Source organism: Epinephelus lanceolatus, chromosome 16 (genome assembly GCF_041903045.1).
Source record: "Epinephelus lanceolatus isolate andai-2023 chromosome 16, ASM4190304v1, whole genome shotgun sequence".
Classification (NCBI taxonomy): Eukaryota; Metazoa; Chordata; class Actinopteri; order Perciformes; family Serranidae; genus Epinephelus; species Epinephelus lanceolatus.
The window spans coordinates 29,937,605-29,959,665 of record NC_135749.1 but is presented as its reverse complement, the minus strand read 5'-3'; the positions used below and the strand labels follow the sequence as shown (position 1 = coordinate 29,959,665).

General features: G+C 43.4%; 1 protein-coding gene across 29 annotated transcripts in view; it reads right to left on the bottom strand.

Moving 5' to 3' along the window:
- Positions 1-22,061, bottom strand: part of macf1a (microtubule actin crosslinking factor 1a) — a 274,106-nt gene that overhangs the window by 62,391 nt on the left and 189,654 nt on the right. For all 29 annotated transcript variants that reach the window (XM_078175467.1, XM_033637768.2, XM_078175469.1 and 26 more), the window contains 19 exons: positions 21,512-21,703; positions 21,236-21,409; positions 20,815-20,938; positions 20,486-20,685; positions 20,038-20,355; positions 19,708-19,874; positions 17,815-17,971; positions 17,508-17,619; positions 16,587-16,649; positions 15,877-16,115; positions 15,612-15,741; positions 13,314-13,513; positions 12,745-12,972; positions 12,382-12,658; positions 11,438-12,036; positions 10,843-11,031; positions 10,505-10,711; positions 8,679-8,996; positions 8,370-8,552 (listed from right to left, as the gene is read on the bottom strand). In XM_078175467.1, the coding sequence (XP_078031593.1) occupies positions 8,370-8,552; positions 8,679-8,996; positions 10,505-10,711; positions 10,843-11,031; positions 11,438-12,036; positions 12,382-12,658; positions 12,745-12,972; positions 13,314-13,513; positions 15,612-15,741; positions 15,877-16,115; positions 16,587-16,649; positions 17,508-17,619; positions 17,815-17,971; positions 19,708-19,874; positions 20,038-20,355; positions 20,486-20,685; positions 20,815-20,938; positions 21,236-21,409; positions 21,512-21,703 (4,077 nt within the window). The remainder of the gene's footprint in view (positions 1-8,369; positions 8,553-8,678; positions 8,997-10,504; positions 10,712-10,842; positions 11,032-11,437; positions 12,037-12,381; positions 12,659-12,744; positions 12,973-13,313; positions 13,514-15,611; positions 15,742-15,876; positions 16,116-16,586; positions 16,650-17,507; positions 17,620-17,814; positions 17,972-19,707; positions 19,875-20,037; positions 20,356-20,485; positions 20,686-20,814; positions 20,939-21,235; positions 21,410-21,511; positions 21,704-22,061) is intronic.

The window sequence follows — 22,061 nt, the reverse complement described above, 5'->3', positions numbered from 1 at the left end:
CAGCTTCATCATGTGGTTTTGAAGATTTACATACATACTCTATATTCATATCAGGTCTGATAAATGGAGAGCATGTGTCTGTTAAGCAGAAGCATGTTTATTTCACTCATAAACCACTACATACACTACATACAATCTTATATATGTTATATTTTCCACCTTTATTTTCAACTCTAACTTGCACTATTTTATGTCTCGGATTTTCTTTTTTTAATACATTTTAATGATTATTGTCGGAGGGAGCTTGAGACCTGAGATTTTCATTGCCAACCACTGCTTCTCTGTGATTGTTGAGATTTAAAACATGCTGATGGGTTTTTAACAGCATATAATGTGTATCAGATTTAAGAACACTTTTCTTTTCATTTAGACTCTTGTGCATTAACTTTTCAAAAGCTGGACATGCAGTTTGAGTCTGGGAATTTAGATGTCACTCATGATTAATGACTCCCAGACCTGCATAGAAATGTTGTCGAGGGTCTGACTCATCCATATTAAATATGGGCTGTCTAGAACATATCATGGGTTACATTACATTGGTTTGTTTTAGCACAGGGTATCTTTCATGCATAGAAAAAAAGACTTTACAACAGGGTAGCATTCCAAACAGGCTATACAGTTAAAATGTCAATTTTTGGCCCACTTACTACTAATTACTAAAATCTGAACGTGTAAGCAGCTCTATAGGTGAAATTTAGGACACGTTCCAGCTGCACAGCTTGGGTCCAAAGACAAGCAGTGAGCGGCTGGCCCAGTTTGGCTTGACTTCTACTACCATCATTAAATAGTTGCTGACACAGTCAGTGCGGGTAAGGACAGTGAGTCACAGGCTTACACATCCTCCAAAGAGGTGAAGACTACAGGATGATGAGGTGGAGAGACTATAAGAGAGACTATAGGAGGATAAAACAATAGAGGAGGAGGAGGAGGAGGAGGTGAAAGGTGTGAGGGAGAAGGAGATGGAGGGGGTGAAGACAGGGGAGGCGTGCAGTCATGATTTAGGAGACGGATTTTTACAAACATATGTGCACAAAGACACACTCAGGCCTCCTGTTCTGCTGTCACCCAGACTAACCAGCCCTTCCCAGGAATGTCCATCTGCAGCTTCGGCTTTAGAGCCTCATAACGCCCTTCTGCTAAAACTCCTGTGTGTGTGTGTGTGTGTGTGTGTGTGTATGTTCTCATCCCACCCAGAGACTATGTCAGCTGCTAAGGGACGGAGGGAGCCAGGGGCATGTAGAGGGATGTTGATGCCACACCCTAATGTGTGTGTGTGCGTGTATTAGTGTGTGAGGGTGGGGTGAGGAGACAGCTGAGATTCTGGATTGCACCCCGAAAAAGACTGGAATTAGAAGCATCCTATGATGCAGAGTGCATGCACACACACAAACACACACACCTCTCATCAGTTCACAGAGCAACCCTAAATACAAACACAGATTCCACAGTAGCACATATGTGCGGACAGGACGGCCATGTATAAACATGTACATGGTAAACAGCAATACTCTGACTCGGAGACGGGGGGGTACTTCTTGATCCAGTTGCTCATACAAAACTATGGCTGTATCCAATGTCAGTCCCTATAGACACTCAGTAGATTACTCTGGTAATGAGCAGTCAAATTGAGATTTCAGACACTTATAAATGTGTCGCAGGACTGTGACTTCCTCATCTACAACATGTGATGCACTGCAATGAGGGACTGTTTGCAGAAAGTGGTATTCATGCCATGGACACCACTTCTTTTGTTCCACTGTGGGAGTTTCTGAGGGCAGAATACAGTGCACATGTTGAGGGCTGTCCAATACCAGATTTTGGGCATGAAAACCTCAGTGAGAAATATCCATGATTAACTGAAGCTTAAAAAGGAGTGACAATAACATCAGTCAATACACCCAAGATAATGTGACAATTAGCAGGTTGCACATTTGCCCTGATAGCTAGGAAAAAAGAACCCTTTGTAAGATAGCTAAGCTGTTATAGTTTTTGTGTGATTTGTCGAGCTTGTTGTAGATTTGCGACAGACCAGTTTCCCTTGATGTATCTGGCACTTTTGGGAATCATCTTTGCAAATTTTGAAACTATTCCAGATGCTTCATGTTTTTAACATCTTGCTAGCATATCTGTAAGCCTGTAATGTGTGGTCAAACTGTCACAGGCGCAGTATTGTTGGACTGCTGGTGACTGACATTAGATAAAAGCCAGTCAGAGTCACAAAACTATCACTATGTTTAAATGCCCATGTCTGAGACAAATTAAAAATAATCAATTTTAATGGAGAGCGAATAATGTTGGATAACTATTTCTTCATTTATGGGCTATTTTGCATGCATACAAAAAAGAAGCATTCAAACACAGATTTTGATGTCGATTACCATGGCAATGATTGAATGAGGTTTGAAACTCTGACACATTCGGTCAGCCCTGAGAGAAATGTAATTAAAGAGGAAGTAATCAAGACAAATCTAACCAGACATTTGCTGCCAGGTGCTAGAGACACATTTGGTTATATATATATATACTCTATCTTATCTATCTTATGAACCAGTACTAATTTATGACAGGAACGCTAATAAAGAAGAAGCAGACAGAGGAGGTCTCTCTCTCTCTCTCTCTCTCTCTCTCTGACCCTGTAATTCTCTGTGAGATCACTGTTGGGAAGTTTAAACAATAATGTGACAACATCACCTCCCACTCCCATGACCCCTTATCCCATGGCTGCCCTCCACCCGTACCCACACACACACACACACAAACACCACATCCCGAGCCCCCTCGTCTTTCTAAGCATCGGCATGACATCATCCCTCTGGATTGGAAATGGGGTCTTGTGGGGGAGGGGAGGAAGAGGAGAGGGGAGAGGGGTGGCCTGGTCTGTTTTGGAGCCAGACAGACATGTTTAGGTTTGAAATGAGGCGAGCTGGATCGGTTACAGAAAAAGAAAGAGAGAGAGACGGGGGGATAGAAGGTGGAAACAAAGCAGGACAGGGGGTGAGCTTCAAAGACTGGACGAAAGAGATATTTTCGTTGATCCCTCTCTCTAGGATCAGTGATATATATACTGTAGTACGGCACAGAGAGACGATAAAAATGAAATAGACGCAAAATGGGGTCAGAGAACGGACAGAAGCAATATGTGGAAAAAAACCCTCTAACTGTATCTCTTCTATCCCTTTATTTCCTTATCTTTCTCTGTGCATCTGTAAGCCTGCCTCGTGATCCTGCTCTCCATGACGATGTGCCGCCTTTCACTCAGTTTCACTCTTATTTTCTGTCCTTTCCTAACAATATCCCCCCTGCGATCCTGCCTTCGTTGTTCTCCTATAAATACCCCTCTGCCCCCAGATAAAGTGACAGACCATTTCTCCATGCTCTATATACCCCCGCAGACAGTAGCTATTATACATTCTGCCCCTGCTATTACTTTTGCACCCAGTCTGTCTGCACCTCTGCGAGCTCACAGTTCACAGCTTTAACAGAGGAAATGGAACGGTTAGCCTTCAGTCAATGTTGGGTTGTCATTTAGCGTCTGTCTTCCTAGTTTTTATGGTGTGTCCCACACAGGTAGAACTACTCGGCCCTTGCTGGTTGTTTTTTCATTCAGCATGTTGGTTTGGCGTCACTCACTATGTTTACATGACACTTGAAAAAAAACGAATTATTGCCTTAATCCGACAATAACTGGACAACTGAAGTGCATGTAAACGCATTACTCCGACTAATATCGGAGTTCTCCAACTCCGATTAAGACACCCAGATAATGCGATTGGAATTCGATTTTCTCCGGCATGTATACGCCGTAATTGGAGTTAAACTAGACAATGCATGTGCGCATGCTCCACACCCCCCGCGCTGGCGTATGACCCCGGAACAGACAAGACATGCTATTGTTGTAGCCCTCCAACAGCATATGGCGTTCTTGTCTGCCTCTCCAAATCACCATGACCACGAGGGATAGCGTGCACCTTATCTGCACAATCAGTAACGCATACATTACATACGAGATGAACAAAGCTGTACGATTATCCATCTTGCTGTTGTTCGAAAATGCCGGTCTGCCGCCTGACTCCAGTTGTTTATTATTAAGTGATGTAATAGGTCAACCGGAAAGGGGGCCGTATTAACCCGCTCAAACGACGCATATCGCCACCTAGTGTTGAGGAGGAGGACACGTTCCCGTCAGTAATTCGATTTTCTCAGTTGCTTGTAAACTGGGACAAGGACAGAAGTCCGATTAGACGCCAAAATCGAATTTTGAGCATAGCCCGATTAAGCTGTGCATGTAAACGTACTGACAGTCAGAGGAGCCCACAGGTGAGAAAAATCACTCTGATCAGCAGTTCAGCTCAGTGTTCGGGAAGAGAGATGTAAGTGAGGAAGGTAAACAAAAGGTAAAAGTCGAGGGCATGAAATCGAATCAAACTTGTTATGTTAGGTGATTTTTTAAAACAATTGAGTTCTTCAGCAGAAACGGTTGGTAACTGTGTTATTATTTGCAAGCTCACGCTAAATATCATTGTTCTTTCAACATCAGGTTGTGTTGTTAATGTGCTACAGGCTAACTAGTGTCTTGAATTCACCCGGTCAGTCTGCTGGTTTCCCTTTTTGAGTAACGAATACAGAATACCGTCACCTGCTGCTGTGGAGAATTATTTCCTCTCACGCAGGTGCAAAATGTACGTGCTAGTTGGCCGTTGGCTGTAGTTTTTGCAGTGTGTTCAAATGCAACTTGGCCGAGACACAGGTGACCTGAGGGAATGCAACAGTTGGCCGCCCCACCACTAGTTCTCTGAAGTTGGTTTGATGTGTCTGGGCCTTTAGTTCTCAAGTTCTAAGTAACTGTCTTCATGACATAAATATTGTACAGCAGGTCAATCTTTTGATGCAAGCCGCTAATACAATAGTATTTTCAGTTGGTATTTATCTCTCTTAATCCACTCAAGTTCCACTAGCTTGCTCAGGTACATTAAATATTGTTCAAAACATTTATTAAGATGCCAGAGATTTTTGTCCAAAATGCTAATTGTTTTAAATTCAATGTAGCAATAAAAGCTGGTCCTTAAAGAGTGCCTATATGTCTTCTATATGAAATGAGTTATATCAGGAAAGAAAAAACACCAATCTTCTCTTTGAATCATGTAAACGTGTTGATTGAAATATTTCTGAAAGCTTATTGATTGTGCACCTGTAAACCTGCTCACTGACATGATTCATCTAACTGTTCACCAGACAAAATACATGTAACAGCTTCACAGTCTTTGTCTGATCCAGCTCGCTTTTTCAAGTGTAGCCTATTTAGCTTTTCACAGCTCTCTATCTCTCTGAATCTCTCTCTGAATCTCTCTCTCTCTCTCTCTCTCTCTCTCTCTCTCCCTTCACCCCTCTCTCCTTCTCTCAACACCTCTTTATCTCCTCTGTCTGTTTGTTCTCTGCCACACATTTACACGGCTTGCTCTCATTAAGAGACGGGTGAGAGGGGAGAGGAGGCAGAGAGAAAGAGAGACCCAGGAACAGAAACGTGGACTGAGGATGAAACATGCAGACGTAGAGAGGTTAGTAGGTCAAGACAGAGATGTAATTAAGATGTTTCACTAAATATCCAAATAATCAAATTAAGCCAGAGAAAAAAAGAGGCGAGAGTAGGAATGAAAAAGCAGAAATGTCTCATGAGACAGAAAAAAAAAATGTTCTTTGATCCACCCACACGTCTTAACAACAGTGGAGCCGATAACTCTCCAGAGAACGAGCAGGAGTCCTACTAAATTTTTCAAATGCATGAAAATGATTAGTGCTCATATCGCATGAATCATCAATCACTTTCAAAAAATAAAACCACAGCCTTCTGGTGTGCACGGGGATTCGTGCATACCTCTTCTGAGTTCTCACATACTTGCATAGCTCTCTAAAGTGGACAGGATATTACATCATGGCAAGAAAAATGTGCTCCTTAATGACAGTAGTTAGACTGAAAGAGAAGTCTGTAACTATAAAACGAGCGGCGGAGTAACGCAATAAAACACAATGGAGGTGCCAGCCAAGCGCATTCCTGAGGTCAGCTCCAATGCACTTTGAGACAGTAAAAGGGGATTTATCTTTAAATGCAGAAACAAACTGCAGTCGCTTAGGTCTTAATGGTCTTAAAATAACACAAGAAGTAAACAATAAACTAGAAAGACGTTATTTATGTGAAGCATGTTTGCTCTTTTTTCCTTCATTACCCTCTCAGAATACATCCAGTTATAAACACATTCTCATTATGATCAAATGACTCAGTAAACTTTGTAAACTGAAATAGTTTGGGTTGGGTTGTGGGCTGTTGTTTGGACTAAAAAAACTATTTGAAGTTGTGAGTTGAGCTCGCTAGATTAGATATAAAATACGATGGCTGCTTGCTCTGTTGTGGTTCAGCGGAAAAACAAGCGGGGCTAGCTGCTAACAGCTACCACTGCTACTAACAAACACCATAAATACATTCAACTCCTCCATCCACAGTCAGACACACACTGCTGCATATTTTCTGCCACAACTGTAGAATGGACATGCTCACAAGTTGCTTCTGGCTGCCGTTACTGCTGTGTGAGTGCTTTGCAGGCTAGCCAAACATCATGGCAGCAACTATTTACAGGTGTTTTCCAATCCGTTGGCGCTCTGAACTCTTACTGCTCATATATCATTAGGAAATAATTGCAAACATGGCTGTTCTCAGCTTTGTTGTTTTAAATAATTTCCTAATATGTTTTGATAAAAAAAAATATCATTTTGTTTTCCTCTCAATTTTATTCAAGTATGCTCTGAGTCCCAAATTCAAGTACTTTAAGCATCTCAAGCACCTTGTATGAACCCTGTAAATAAGAGGACAACTCTATATCCTAAATGAAAATTAATCTACAACAGTTTTGATAATCGTTTGAGTAATTAGGCTACCTTGAAAAAATGACAAACACTTGGGCAATCCAGCTTCACAAATGGAAAGGACTTGCAGCTTTTTTCCTTCTTTGTGAATCAAAAATGTTTAGGTTGTGGACTCTTGTTTGGATAAGACAACCAATTCAAAGACGTAACATTGGGCTCTGGGAAATTGTGGTTGTTATTTCTCACTATTTTCTGCCATTTTAAAGACTAAACAATTCATTACTTAAAGCTTAAAGATGACTATCACTTATTATGTTGTGTTATTTTTCATTTTTAAGAACTCTCTGTGTCCTGCAAACTGTACCAGACCACCACTAAGGACTTTCCTGCTGGGAAACATCATGTTGTTCTTTACAACAATAATTAAATGCTTGAGGTTCATACAAAAACAAAAACAAAAACAACAAAGAGAGGCAGTTCCCATGCTTTTACAGTACCAAGTGCTGTTAGCCACAAGAGAGGGGAGGAAAAAAAAGAAACCTGTGATTTGCTGCAGTATCAAAATTAGACCAACGTCCATCACTATGATGACAAGGCTAACAAGTTCAAAATGCTACAAGGGCAGTGCCTGAACATCATGAAGTGTGTGTAAGAGAGAGAGTGAGAGACAGAGAGAGGCAGAGAGAGTTTGTGGGAAATGCTGTGAGAAAAGAGCATCGGAGCTGTTCTATAAGGAAAAAAGCTGCATTATCCAGCAGCGTGTCAGGCATTTCAAAGAGCTGTGTGACTCAACTAATCACCATCTCTGATTCCTGACACACTATGAGAGTCTTTCTCTCTCACTCTCTCTCGCTCTCTCTCTCTCACACACACACACGCACGCACGCGCACACACACACACACACACCATTATCTCATGGTCTCTAGAGGTATGAGCAAGAGGGAAAGGATGGGTACCAACCTCCTCAAAGGCTCTACAAATATTGAATGTCACTATTCATAAAACACACACACGCACATGCACACACACACACACACACACACACACACACACACACACACACACACACACACACACTCAGAGCTGTGCCCTAAACCTTAGCTCGTGTTACACTGAAGACTTTTTGTTATCTGTACAAATTAGTTTCAGTGGCATTATGGGAAAGGAAGAGACTGTGGACACAAACACATACAACCTTCTCACCCTGAATCAGTTAGATTCTCATGTTTTACCCACACAATGAAGTTATGTGAATACATTATGACCACCAAACCCAATGACCAATACACATGTGCTCATACACACTACTCAAGTACGCCAAAGAAAAAGCAAACCAAACGGAGTAATGAAGAAAAAACAAGATCAGGAATATAAGAAATTTCTGCAAATCAGCTTTCAATCAGACTCTGCAACCATTCTTTTCCACAGGACTTCATTCACACACTGCCGCTTCACACATCACACATTCACATCACAGCCATGTTAATAACCAGCACAAAGAAGTCCACTCTACCTTAAACTCCTGCAGCTGCTGTTTGATCATCTCCACCTCTGTGCCGACCATACCCTGTGCATTCAGCCCATCTTCGGCTCTTCCCAGCAGGCCTTGCAGCTCACCCACTAGCCTGTAGAACTCCCGAACCCTCTCAGCAGCGTCCTCGATCTGGTCCAACCTGGCCTGGCCGCGCTCGCTCAGCTGCATAACAGGGGGAAAAAAAAGGAATCGTGACCGGATGAAAGCAGTTTAACATTCACACAAATAAAGTTAACAACTGCACTTAACGACCCTTCCATTATCATCAGCATCTTCATCGTTCCTCACCTTGCCAGCCTGGCGGCTCAAAGCCTCCGTCTCTCTTCTGAGAGCCAGGAGATCAGGGGAGGAGCCTTCCCGCCGCAGCATGGTGGTGCACTCTGTTGTGTGACCCTCCAGCTCTGACCTGAGGTTGGCCAGACGGGACAAGAAGCCCTTTAGGGCATCAGCCTGAGAGGCCAAGGAATCTGCATCACGTCCAACGGGGCTGAGGGAGTCCAGTTCATCATCGAGGTCGGCAATGCGTGAGAAGACGTCGCGCACGTGAGACTGGACCTTGCCGACACCCTGCAGCCGGGACTCCAGGGAGGAGCAACACTGCTCGATCTGATAGAGTAAAACAGCATGGAGAGGTGGACACAAGGTGTTAGGAGAAAAAAAATACAACACTAATGTCTGTCTCTACTCATTGCAGTATTTCTGGCATAGAAAACCTTTTATTCAAGGTGTCAGACCCAATTAGAAAAAATAAGAAAAAACACTAAAACGACAACATGGTGAGGTGGAAGATGAAGACTTTTTAGAGGATTCTGAACACAAACAACACCATAATATACAGTATTAAATCTGAAATTATGAACAAACAGGTTGACTTTTAGGACTCCAACTGGAATGTTTTTGCACAATTTTGTCACAAAATGGAGTTCAGTGTGGATAAAGGACAAGGATAACATGTCTGTGACACAAAAAGATTACCTAATCAAACCAGAGGAGCCTCTGTGATAATATTTTCCAGGTCAAAACTGAACAAATCACTGGAACAGAATAATGTGTAACCAAACCAGAAAATGATGCAACACAACAGCATGTAAAAATAGATTCTGTCTGTGGAGGTGCAAGAAAGAGACAGTAGAAGTATTATCTAAGAGTACAGTAGGCTGATTTGCATCATCTCTAACAGCACAGCAACTCTTTTCCTACCAACAACGACATCACATCAATATTTAAAAAAAAAAATTAAACATCTCAGTGAGTAACAGTGCAGCTGAATGGTTTTATATACAGTCAGAGATCCTGCGATAGCTGCAACCTTAAATGGAATATTTGGAAGCTGGATTGCAGAAAATAGATGCAACAGTGTGGGTGCTGAATTCTCGAAGCTCCGGTTTACATTTCAAACTGTGATAAAGTGCTGAATGTCCACAGTGACCATATATGACGACTGTAAGTCAAATAGCAAAACTCTTCTGACAGCTATAGTTGTTCTGCTCTCTCTCAGCTCACTGACACTTGTCTGCTAAGCACCCACACACCCTCACACACACTGGATCTTACACCCTCACACACTGTGACCCTTGGTATAAATAATTTAACTTCTTTTCACAGCAGACGGCATCATTTGCTGAGGATACATGAATTCATGACTGTTGTGATTCCTTTCATCCCTCTGCTCTCCTTGTGTTCTGCTGTTTTTCCACAGCTACCTGCTGGGCAGAGGACTCACTGCACTGCTTTAATATCTGGGTCATGTATATTTTGGACATCCCTTAGCTTTTATTGGCGATCTCTGATTAGATTTGGGAAAGTTAAATACAGTGTTGAGTGCTGACACTAAGCTACAAAGAACTACCACTACTTCCTGTCATCAATGCACAGTGCAATGTGTCAGAACTTGAACTGAACATCCAGGAACTTAAAACATAAACATGTGTCCTAACAGAATGATTACTGTTAAGAAAAAAAATCTTACTATATGCTATTATTGTCTGCAGATGTAATTGTTTGAGGCACATTTTATTTGCCCAGTGATCACTATCTAAACCTGGATCATTTACAAAAACAACAAACACAGTTCCCCTTTGTTCTCTGTTCCTGTTTATGACTCTGCTCCTTACCTTGTCAGTCACATCCTCAAACTCCTTCTCTGTCTCTCTGGCCTGCTCCTGAAGCCTCTGTGCCCCTTCGGTGCTGCCTCCTGGTGTCTGGGGTGCGTCCTGTACCAGCCCCTGTGCCAGGTCTCTGAGGTACACCACCTGAGGATTCAGAGACCTGAGACTCTCCTGCTGGCTTCTCAGCCGCTCCAGGCTCTTGGCACTACATGCCTGAGTGAGAGAGAAGTAAACATGCCAAAGCCTAAATTAAGTCTTGATGATGACATTGTCTTCTTCTGTTTTGCACTGTTTTATAGAACAGTAAAAGCGACATCAGGACAATGAACAATGTTTTTCAGTACCTGTGGTCCCAGAGCCTCCTGGACTTCAATCTGGTGCTTGGCAGCCTCCAGCCTCCTCTCTGCTGCCTGTCTGCCCTCCTCAAACTCCTTCAGGCGGCCAGAAAGCTCCTCCAGCTGGGCAGTGCGGTTGTGGAGCCTCTCGCCCAGTCCATCCACCCTGCGGTTCAGCTGGGCCTTCTCATCTCGTATCTACAGAAAATGAGTTTACATTACATCCGTTTAGTTTCTTCATTTACTTAATTTATGACTTTTAAAGCACTAACAACACTAATGAGTTGGGATGTTGGGATTAACCTGTGTTGCCATAAGCACTGTTACATAACGTCATGGTTTCATGACTGTAAAAATTTTAGAACCCACTTTGTAATGTTCCAACAAATTCAAAATGCCCATCCACCCCTGAATGCTCAAGTCAAGGAAAAAAGAAGAAAACATAACTGTGTTCAACAATGTGTTACTGTTCACTTTTAAAATCTCGCTGGATGTTGGCAGTCGTTTTTCTCTCATTATCTGTAGCCTACGTTCTGTATATCTATTCCCATTCAACCAAAACACAACACACTTAAGAGAAATCAAAATCAGTAAAACTATGCACCTCTTCCTCCCCAATGCAGCATTGTTCCAGCAGCTGATCTGCGGCAGTGTTGAAGGCCTCAAGGAGAGGTTGTCGTCTCTCGAGGTCCAGCGATAGCCCTCGGGCCTTCTGCAAGGCTTCATCCAGGGCCGATGAGTCCAGTGACGGCTGGATCTCTCCATCTTTTTCCTCGCACTCTGCTATCCATGGTTTCAGCTCAGCCTTGTGCTGCTGGTAGGTTTCTGCTTTGCTCAAAGTGGTCTTCAGTCTGCCTTCTTGATCTGAGAGCCTCTGGTTCAGCCCCTCCCAGTCCTGCTTCAAGGACCCTAAGCGAGACTGCAGGGCAGTGCGTTCATCTCCGCCTGCGGGTAGACTGGCGAGCAGCGATGCTCCCTCAGCTTGAAGCAGCTCATAGGAGCCCCGCTGACTGGCGATCCCTCGCTGGAGGTCGTCCGTCTGTGCCAGCAGGGAGCGGATGGCCTCCGGCTGACAGGGTAGTGAGTCGATGGATGATTCTCTGGGATCTGCCTGCTTGTCGAGCCAGGAGCGCAACTCCTCAAACATCTGCTGGAACTGCTGGGTGGACGACAGGGCGGCCTGGAGCTGAGACAGACCGTCAGCTAGAGGAAAGAAAAGCACAGGGGATTACAAACATAAACACTGAAAAACAATTTCAAACAAAAAGGACTTTTTGTTTTGTTTATTTTATTGGATTTGTTGAGTCGTGTTTCTTGTAACCAAAACAATGCTCCCATTATGGCTAAAGAGGGATTAAGTTTGAAAGGAAATATTGTTCGACTGCATCAAAACTTAACTGATTAAGTCATCAAAGTGGACCATTATCTCTGTGTAGAAAATCACTATCAATAAATAAGTCAAGTAGAAACATACCAGGCACTTACAGAAGTCATATTTAGACTCACTGAAAGCACACTTGCTTTATCAACCACATAAAGTCCACAAACCTGCACGCTCCTCTAAACTCTTTAAAGGCCCGCTGACGCTCTCCAGTCGTTTACTCAGCTCTTCCTTCAGGTAGGGTTCAGCCACGATGGCGCTCAGCTCCTTGCAGAGCTTTTCAGCCTCGGCCAGCTCGGTCCGCCGTCTCTCCAGCTCTGAGCGGATCTCTCCGGTTTCCTGCAGGCGGCGTTTCAACGCTTCGGGCTGGGCGCTCAGCGAGGCCTGACCATCTAATCTCTCACCCAGAGCAGAAACACTGGAGGAGAGCTCTCTGAGCAAGGCCTGGGCAAGAGAGGAGGGTAACAACATTATACCATCATAGTGACAGTGTAACATGACAGCATATACACCAATCTGACTAGACGTACCTGGTACCGCTCGCTGGTTCCTTGAGCCTGGTCGATGTGGTTTGACCTCTGAGTCAGTCGGTTTGTTAGCTCCTCCCACTGCTGGGAGATGGAGGCCAGCTCAGATCGCACCTCTGCCAGGTCTTTAGGGTCCTGAGCAGAGTCACCAGTCTGGGAGAGGATTCCCTCAGCGGACTGGGTCAGCTGGTCAAACTGTGGCCGTCTGGTCTCAAACTCACGCAGCATGAACTTAACAAAGACGAGAGAGAGGACATTATTCAGTGATACGATCAGGAATTAAAATATCAGGTTTCATGAAAAATAGAATCTCATAAGGGAACAAAAAAAAGAAAGAAGCTGTGTTTAAAGCAAATGAAAGCCTGAGGAAAACTTGGGGAAAAATCTAAATTGGAGATTAAATGAAAAATACCTTTTTAACCCTTTCAGATTACATCTCTGCCCATCTCTGTTTTCTTTGATGTATTTCCACTCATGCTGGATTTTCTGTATCGATTACCATTATTGTGTGAGTGCGTGTATTTATAACTGTTCCTTGTGGTGTTATCTCTGTGGTTCTGTCGTCTACATACCTGTGCTTGTTGTTTCTGTGTGTTGAGCATGTTGGGGTCGATGCTCAGCGGTCCGAGCACACTCATCATCAGCTCCTTCTCCCTCAGCCACGGGCCCAGCTGATTGGCCGCCGAGGCAAAGCTGCCCAGCCTATCGGCACACGTCTCCAGCTCAGTCTGCCTCTGGGCTGCCGTCTGATTGGCTGTCTGCCAGCGGGAGTCTGGGGAATTAACCAATCGAGGCAGAAGTGAGAGATGCAGAATGTTGATGGATGTGTTTATATATTTCAGGGGCAGGTTGTCAAATAGCATATTCATTGTTACACGTTTTCTGTCTGGTTTCCTTCCTTTTATGATTAAGTTGTACAACATGAAAGTCCGATTACAGTACAGTGTAAAAATTAGTGTAATCAGAAATCATATCAGTGATGCTGATGAAACCAAACCTAACTCATTGTGAAGAAAACTGACAAAACAATTAGACATTTTCTTCTTTTGTCTCTCCTCCTACTTCTTCTGTCCCCTTCTTCTTCTCTGACTCATGTTCTGGGCATCCATCAGAGAGTGTGTGTGTGTGTGTGTGTGTGTGTGTGTGTGTGTGTGTGTGTGTGTATTCAGTCCACATGGCTTTGAAAAGGCATTATGAAATATGAAATATATAAAGGCCCCCTTCTTGGATTTCACCTTAAATATTTCTGTCTCGGCCCTGGTAAAAATATCAAGTATGAGAGTGAACAAATAGCTTTGACAGGAACACTTCCCACTCTCTCCCTGGATAGTATTGATTCCTCAGTTTCTCGCCATCTCTTAGAAAAATTATTACAAATTCTGAAGCACTGTTCCACCTTCCTTTACACAGTTCTTGAAAAACACACCACAGTAGAAATGCCTAATCTGGTTTCCTTTTCTAGTTATGAACAACACTTCATTCTTAACACTAACAAAACGCAGTAGCATCTCACTGAGCTGAGGAGAAGGTTAATCAAAATTAATTTAAGTGGTAGGTTTAGTGGTCTCAAGATCACATAGTTTTTTTTATAGTATTATTCTCTTATAGTTTGGTTAATTTATTATGGGGTGTGTGCAATATTTCGCCTGAAGTTTTGTGTCCATGTCATGGGATTTCATGCTGTCCCCTGTACATTGTTGTCCTGTGGTGATCTGTTGTCATGTATTAAATATCTTGTAGCTGTGTGTAGCACTTTTTTGCCCAGGACATATTTCCTTAAGGACAATTGAGTTTATCTTATCTTAACACCCCTTTCTTTTGAAACTGAGAAAAAATGAGAGGGTTGACATGGGCAAAATAAGATGTGTCCTTCAATGTCATATACTGTAGGGCTGCGTACTTCATTTAAAACCCATCATGAGAAGTGAAGCATTCTGTCGGTAAAATGCCACGAGTGTGTAGTGTAGCCTTTCTTTTGAACATTTTGATGGCATCTCGGTGCAACGAACTGCCAACTCTGTCAAATATAATGCACTTGACTCATCACACCACAGAGTGTGTGGGTTGCCATAGTGGGCCAATCACACATTGCATTATATCAAAGTACCCTTGTGGTGATTGGCTGTGAGCATACCATACAAAGTCATTTGTACAAAAAGGATCAGACGCAGATATCCTTTGATTGGAGAAGTTTTGATACAACTTGGTACTGGGTGATTTCATTCAATACCTTAAAGGTATCAAGTAAACATACCCAGGTTACATCTTTTAGGCACATACAGTACAGTCCATTCTTTCCAGTGTTTACATATTGTTCATATTGTAGTCTTAATGAGGCTCTATGTAAAATTCAGAGCGTACAAATGGACACTGGACAATGTTCTTTACACAGAGGTGGCTGAGCAAATGGGTAGTAGCTCATAGTGCTAACTCCATAAACAGCACTTCACAGAGGTAACTGTTGAATGTTAACCAGTTGGGAACTGGAGAGTGGGTGCTATGCCTATGCAATGACACCATCCTGATATCTGTGGCGGTAACTGCAGAATAAGCACAGTGCAGAGTGGCGGCCGTGGGCTAGTCAGTGGGCTTCATGCATGCACTAACATGCATGCAAGGCCTAGGCTAGCTTACTACAACAAACTATGGACTCCCTGTACTCTGTGCTATAGGAACCTGCACAGTATTTCTATAGCCAGCTGCAGTACAGTATATCCAGTAGCTGTTACATCCATCATTGTTCTTTGGTCTTTCCCTTTGGGCATCTGCAGTAGTTGAGGCAGAGCTCTAATCTATCTAGTTTATGTAAAATGGCTGTCCCGTCATCTTGTCATATGCCCTCATGTATTTTTGTCATCTGCAGCACCTACCTATCTCTTGCAGCTGTTGTCTCCAGGTGTCTGCCTCGGGAGAATCAGGATTGTCAGCAATCAGTTTTCTCAGTGTGCTCTTCAGCTCCTCAACCTTCCCAGAGTGCTCAGCCAGCTCTGAAAGCAGAGCCTAAAAGGAGAAAGGGAGGAAGACCATGACAGAGGCTTAATGCAGAAACTTAAAAATACCAGCAAAACAAACAGGAACAAAACAGTGTTAAAAGAGGGCAAAGGCCATCATGCCCTTTCTTCTTTTAGTTCTTACCTTGTTCTCCTGGGCCTGGGCGCGTACCACCTCAGGTTTGGAGGGCGAGGCGGTCTGTCCCTGTTTCAGGCTGTGCTCTCTGTCTGTCAGCCAGCTCTTGAGCTCATCGGTGCCCTGCCTGGCCTTCTGCCTCAGCTCCAGTGAGGCCTTCTGCCGACCGAGACGCTCCTTCAGCTCCCCACCCAGCGTGTCGTATCGACTGTTCACATCGGATACAGCTACCTGGAGCTCTGTCAAGTCTGAGGGCACAATAAGAGAAAGTCGCTTATAGCCTACAGCAAATTGGAGGAGTGATTATCAGCAGGGCAGATAGAGAAAATAAAAAATAGACAAGTAAATAAAATAAACAGATTTATATCTAGTAAAGTAGGCTAACAGGGAATACAGTTGTTAGCAAACAGGAGTGTAGTTCAGGTTGATCAGGACAGTCTAAATAAAGGGCGATCCTGATGTTGTGGTAATGTGTTTTTTTAACTGAACATATTTGCAACTGACAGATGTTAAGCATACAGACAGCTGACAGGAGACAGGACACTGGAAACAGTTAAACAGAAAATGGTGCAGTAATTTCTCATTCCTTTCAGGATCTTTTTTTGTCATCACACTGACAGAAATAGGCTTCCATACAATGCAATTAGTGTTAAAATGTATCCTAATAAATTAAAAGAGAGAGGGAGAGAGAGAGCCATGGAGAGAGAGAGAAAGCTCACCTTTACAGGTGTGAATGCCATTGACACTGCTGGGACCTGCTGAGCCATTGATTTGAGGAGCACCTGGGAGAAAGACACACACCTGACTGAGACAGTGGCACTACAACACAATGATGCAAGCATGGTCACGCACAAAACAGGACCTGTGATTTACCGACAAATAAAATCCTGACAAAAAACTCTCTACAGCACCAGGGAGCCTCACAAATACTTCAGAGGAGGACGCTGCACAAAAGCCACAGACGACAGCAGTGAGAAAGACATGGAGGATACCCATTGTCTTTACACAACACAGAGGTGTAATGGACGCGTCAAAAAGAAACACTCATACATCATTTTATGTAATATCTAAAATTTTAATCCATGCTATCCACATTTGCTGTGGTCTGCTCTCTGATTCAATCAGAAAGGCATTTTTCTGCCTCCCTAAAATGTTACTTTTGTCATTATTGATATGTCCACAAAAAAAAAAAAACACAAGCAGTTTCAACCATGAAATTATTTACATAACAATTACTAATCTAGTCTCTAGTCTCCCCCATTACTGACTCCTGAACAATTTCAAAACATGCAGGTAAAAACAGTGTTTTGGATTTGTGATGCACATCCGCATTTCTTTGCTTAAACCTGTCATCACAGACTGGCTGAACTAAGAACAAATTACCATAACAGAAATGATTATAAAGTGCCCTGTACTGCCCTCTCTCCTGCTCCCCTGTGTTTATTTTTCAGTTTTGTGTTCCTCTAAGGTCAAATAATTATATAAAATCCTTGGTGACTTTATTTCCTTCCACCTACAGGATCTGTGGCTCCCACCTAAATCACTTGCAAAAATGCTCTCATGAGGACAGTAAGTCATTTAAACTGAGGAAGGAGTGAGAGAATGGATGTGTTTGGTTGCATTTCCATCCTTTTTCTTACCAGTTTTGGTCTGAGGAGCAGTGATATCGATAATGAGGGACTCCAGCTCTGAGCCTGTCTTGTTCAGCTCCTGAACTCTTGATCCCTGTGACTCCCAGTCATTCAGCAAGTCCTGCAGGCAAAATGCATTTTGCTGAGTCACTGAACTTTAAGAGCTCATGATATAGTCGCATGATTCAGACAGCACATTCCCTTTATGTTTTCTTCATATTTATGTAAAGAAAAAAACAGTGGATGCAGGGGCTTTGATTCATTTTGTGTATAAATTATTACACACACACACACACACACACACACACACACACACCTTGAGCTGCTGCACTCTCCTCTGCAGGCCCTCTGTGTTGAGGCTGGCCTCCTTGGACGGCAGCTGGTCCTGTGCCGTCTGAAGCCACCTGAGGAGGGAGCCAGAGAGGCCGCGGAACTGGACCAGCTGCTGCTCACAGGCCTGGATGGCAGCAAACCTGTGATAGGGAAACAGAGGAAGACGGGGGAGGAAGAGGATGGTATGAAAGAACAGCAACAGAGCACACAGAGCAATGATAGAGAAGGTGAAGAAGAGATGCATGAAGGAGGAACAAAGATTCATACTAAAAGGACACTTTAGATCTTCTGAAGTGGGGTTGTATGAGATACTTATCCACAGTCATATCCACAGTGTATAACCTACATTAGATGTCAGTCAGTACACTCCCAGTTTGGAGAAGCAGGCAGGAGTACCGACACAGAAGCTAAGCTATGAACTGCTGTGGACAAGGGCAGCAGCAAAATGTATTTCAGCAATTAAACTGATTTAGACTTTGTTAAGGTGGGCCTTTTTTAGGGTGGCTTAAATATGTTTTGGTGCTGCCCATACTCAATGCAGTACATTGCTTAGCTGACTGCCATCTACTGTATGAAATACACTGACTATAGATAAGTATTTCATATAACCCCATTTTGACAGATTATCTCCCCCCAAACTGCTTCATATTACATTAAATAAAAAGAATATGCAAAGCATTATCTGACAGGGGGAATTCAAAGTCCACACTGGCCAATATTAACGCAGCCTTGATCTCCCTCTCGTTGTATGAGATCTGTGTCAAGCTATGCCTGGAAAAGTGCTGACTGCCCATAGACAAAACAGCTCTGAGAAGTCGGCTGGCATGGACCAGTATCATTATCATGCTGCTATTTTCTCCCCCCCGGGATTCAAGGCTGGGAGTCATCTGAGTAGGCCGTTTATAGGACGGACAATGAGCCATGTCCACTCTGCTTATATTAGCACCCAAGCCTGCTCATCAGCTCACACTGGCCGCACAGATACAGAAGACACACACACAAACACACTGTACAGTAACCAACTGCTGAGAAACATCATGCAAATAATCCCCAACATCATGTACTGTGTGTCAATCTACTGACACCCATGTTTTAGACTGTAGATGAGTGATCACATTCTTTATATCTTAACAGCTGATCACGACATATAAAACTATGTCTAAATTGGTTGGTTTTTATGTGACAGCCTGACCAAACTCAAGTATAATCCAATAATTCTGCACCAGACTGATGGTACAGTATTTATAAATCCTACCAGCCCCCCTTCTGACAGGCTTCAAGTGTGGCTGCAACGACGTCAGACAGGGTAGGCATAGCAACTGGTGCTCCGTGAAGGCTACAAATTTAGAAAACAAATTTTGGAGATGCCAGCGGCATAGTCTGTTCCGCAGAGCCTGTCACAGTGTTTTTATATATAAGTAGGCCTATCATATCTAATTAATCTTAATTTTCAAGTTTGACTCCTTCTGTCTGTAGAGGTTATCTGATTTGTTGTCGTACAAAGTCATATTTCAACATCAAAAACTATAAAGCTGAATGATTCTGCACAGCTTTGTATTTGGTACCCCCTTGTGTCATTTATGGTACATTGTGGAAATTATAAATAAGGATTTTATAAGATTTCAGCTGTTCAAATATTTCGTTTTTAATATCACTCCTAGTTTTATATGTTCCCTTAATAGATACAAATATTTCCTACTGAAGCAAACATGTCAAAGACCTGAACATTGATTTGCAATTATGTTTTGCTGTTCACCAGGACAAAAACATCCCCTCTAAAGCCATAAATATTGAAGACTGATTGTTACGCCGTCACATTTATGGCTGCATAAATTCAAAAAGGCACTTCTCACATGTTATCTGCAAACATTTTTACCTTTCACTGACACTGGCTTCTAGTTGGGTGAACTCATCAGACACTCCTTTGACATTATCCAATAGGCTTTGAGTGTTACTGAAAGCTTTTGATTGGCTGAGCTCGGTGCCGAGGTTACAGAAGGATTTCAGCTGGCCAGCCTCCTGCTCCAGCTCCGACCTGACCTCCTGAGAAAAGACGCATAGGACAGAAGTGTTGAATAGTCTGACAGTATAACTAATCCATTGACGCCTCAGAGGCTTTAGAGGTCTTAAAACCTTGAAATTATGTAACTCAAATGAGACCATACAGCAGATGACCTATTTATGACAATTTGACACCCCTGCTGACCTCAATGGTCTGCCTGTAGTCATCAACGCTGCGGTCTGGCTGGCCTGCTGGGCTCAGAGCCTTCAGTCTGCTCTGGGTGAAGACCTGGAGGTCAGTCCCCAGCCGCTCGTAGCTCTCCAGCCTGGGCAGCAGCCCTTTGAGCTCAGCCTCCCTCTCGGCCTGGCTAGTCTGTGCTGCAGCGTAGCGTTGTGTTAGTTCATCTAAAGCGCCCTGGAGGCCCGAGGCCGTGGAGGCGTCAGAGCTCTGAAGGAGTTTGAAAACAGAGTCTCGCGTTGCTTCCACGCTGCCCTGCCTGGACAGCAGCTCCTGGCGAAGTTTCTGGGGAAAAATAATGAGATGTTAGGTTGAAAAAAATTGAGAATCTGCAACATTTTTATTCATGGATGTGACAATCAAATATGTGACATCATTCTCTGCGCTGAGGAGTTTCCTCTGGGTTTACTCCTACCTGGTTTTGTGTCAAAGCATCTTGTACAGCATGTGCGGTGGGCTCAATTGGTCCAGGACTCAGAGCCAGTTTGTCCAGCCAGCTCAGCAGACCCTTCAGGCCCTCCTGGACGCTGACCGACTGGGCCACAGCTGTCTGCAGCTGCTCGGCCCGTTCTGACACAGATGCAGAGAGGGAGCCAAACCTCTTCTCTAAACCATCTGAACAGCAGGAAAGGGCAAAATAAAAACGTCACCTTTTTAATTCACTCATTTTATTGTTACATCCATTCGTTAAGATTTACTGACTTCTGTGATTGAGACTACGTGGGACAGAATGAGTCAAGTTACCTGCGGCACATAGGATATCGACAGCTTTCAAGGAAGGAGACTCATCTGTGCTGACCAGTTCTCTTCCTGCTCTCTTCACCTTCTCCAGCTGCACCGAGCGTTCAGCCAGCTCGTCCTGCAGCAGCTGAGGACAGAGGACACACTTACAGTCAAAATAAAATCATTTCTATAGCCGAGAAGGAATTTGAAATCCAAGACAAAGTTCCCACATACTTTCCATTTTAGTATTTTTTTTCCCAGATGTTGATTTTATGAATGAACTTTAATTTTTTGGTCAGTACTCAACATAATTTAGCGGTTGGAAAAGATGACTGTTGACAAGCCCAGATCATGAACAACATTTTTCCAAACTCTGCGCTCTTTTTCTGCCTTCTCCCTCACTCTATTTTGTTTATGTTGCTGTTTGTAATGTGTGCCTCACCTGTACTTGTCGTAATGTGTTCTGCAGGTTCTGCGGGTCTGTCTCCCCACTGGGCTTGGCTATACTTTGGTTCTGTTCCTGAGTGCTGAGCCAAGAGTGGACGGAGACAACCTCATCCTGGTACTGCTGGTACCTCTCCAACAGGCTGGATAAACGGCCACCCAAATCGGTTGACTGCACATGCCAACAAAATTTCAATGAATGTGTAAATTCAAGATAAGGTCTCAGAACAATTTCATTGAGCGCAATATATAACAGTTTCTAGTTCTGCCTCACCTTGGTGTGTAGGGTTGTGTATCTGTGGTTAGCATCCTGCAGCTTGTCAGTCACCAGCTGCTTGGTGCTCTCCAGAGCTGGGTCTGAATCACCAACTTGCTCCAGAGCTCCTTGAACAGAGTCCAGAACCTTCTGACCAGAGATGGAGACAAATCGCAGGTCCGCCTTGTGGCAAATGATGTCCTCAGCAAGCTGGAAATACAGACATGTTTACAGGTCACTTGGAGACAAATTCATGCAGATGCATCATCTATCGGAAAAATGTAATGTTCATGAAGATGTTAATGGAAAGCATGATCAGGACCAGCAGGTCTATAGTTCAAATTTCCAGAATGGATGGGAAAGGATATGATACACTGCAAATGTGATATCAAGGGACTTTTAACAATAACAAAATTATCCTGAACTGCTTCAGTGGAGTTTCTCAGGGGCTCCCAGATGAGAATGTGTGATTGTGTGAGTGTAAATCAGGGCACGTTAGGGTGCATGGATGGATGGAAACTGAGAGTGGAAACTCAGTCTTCCGTGGATAATTAAAGGTCAAAAAAAG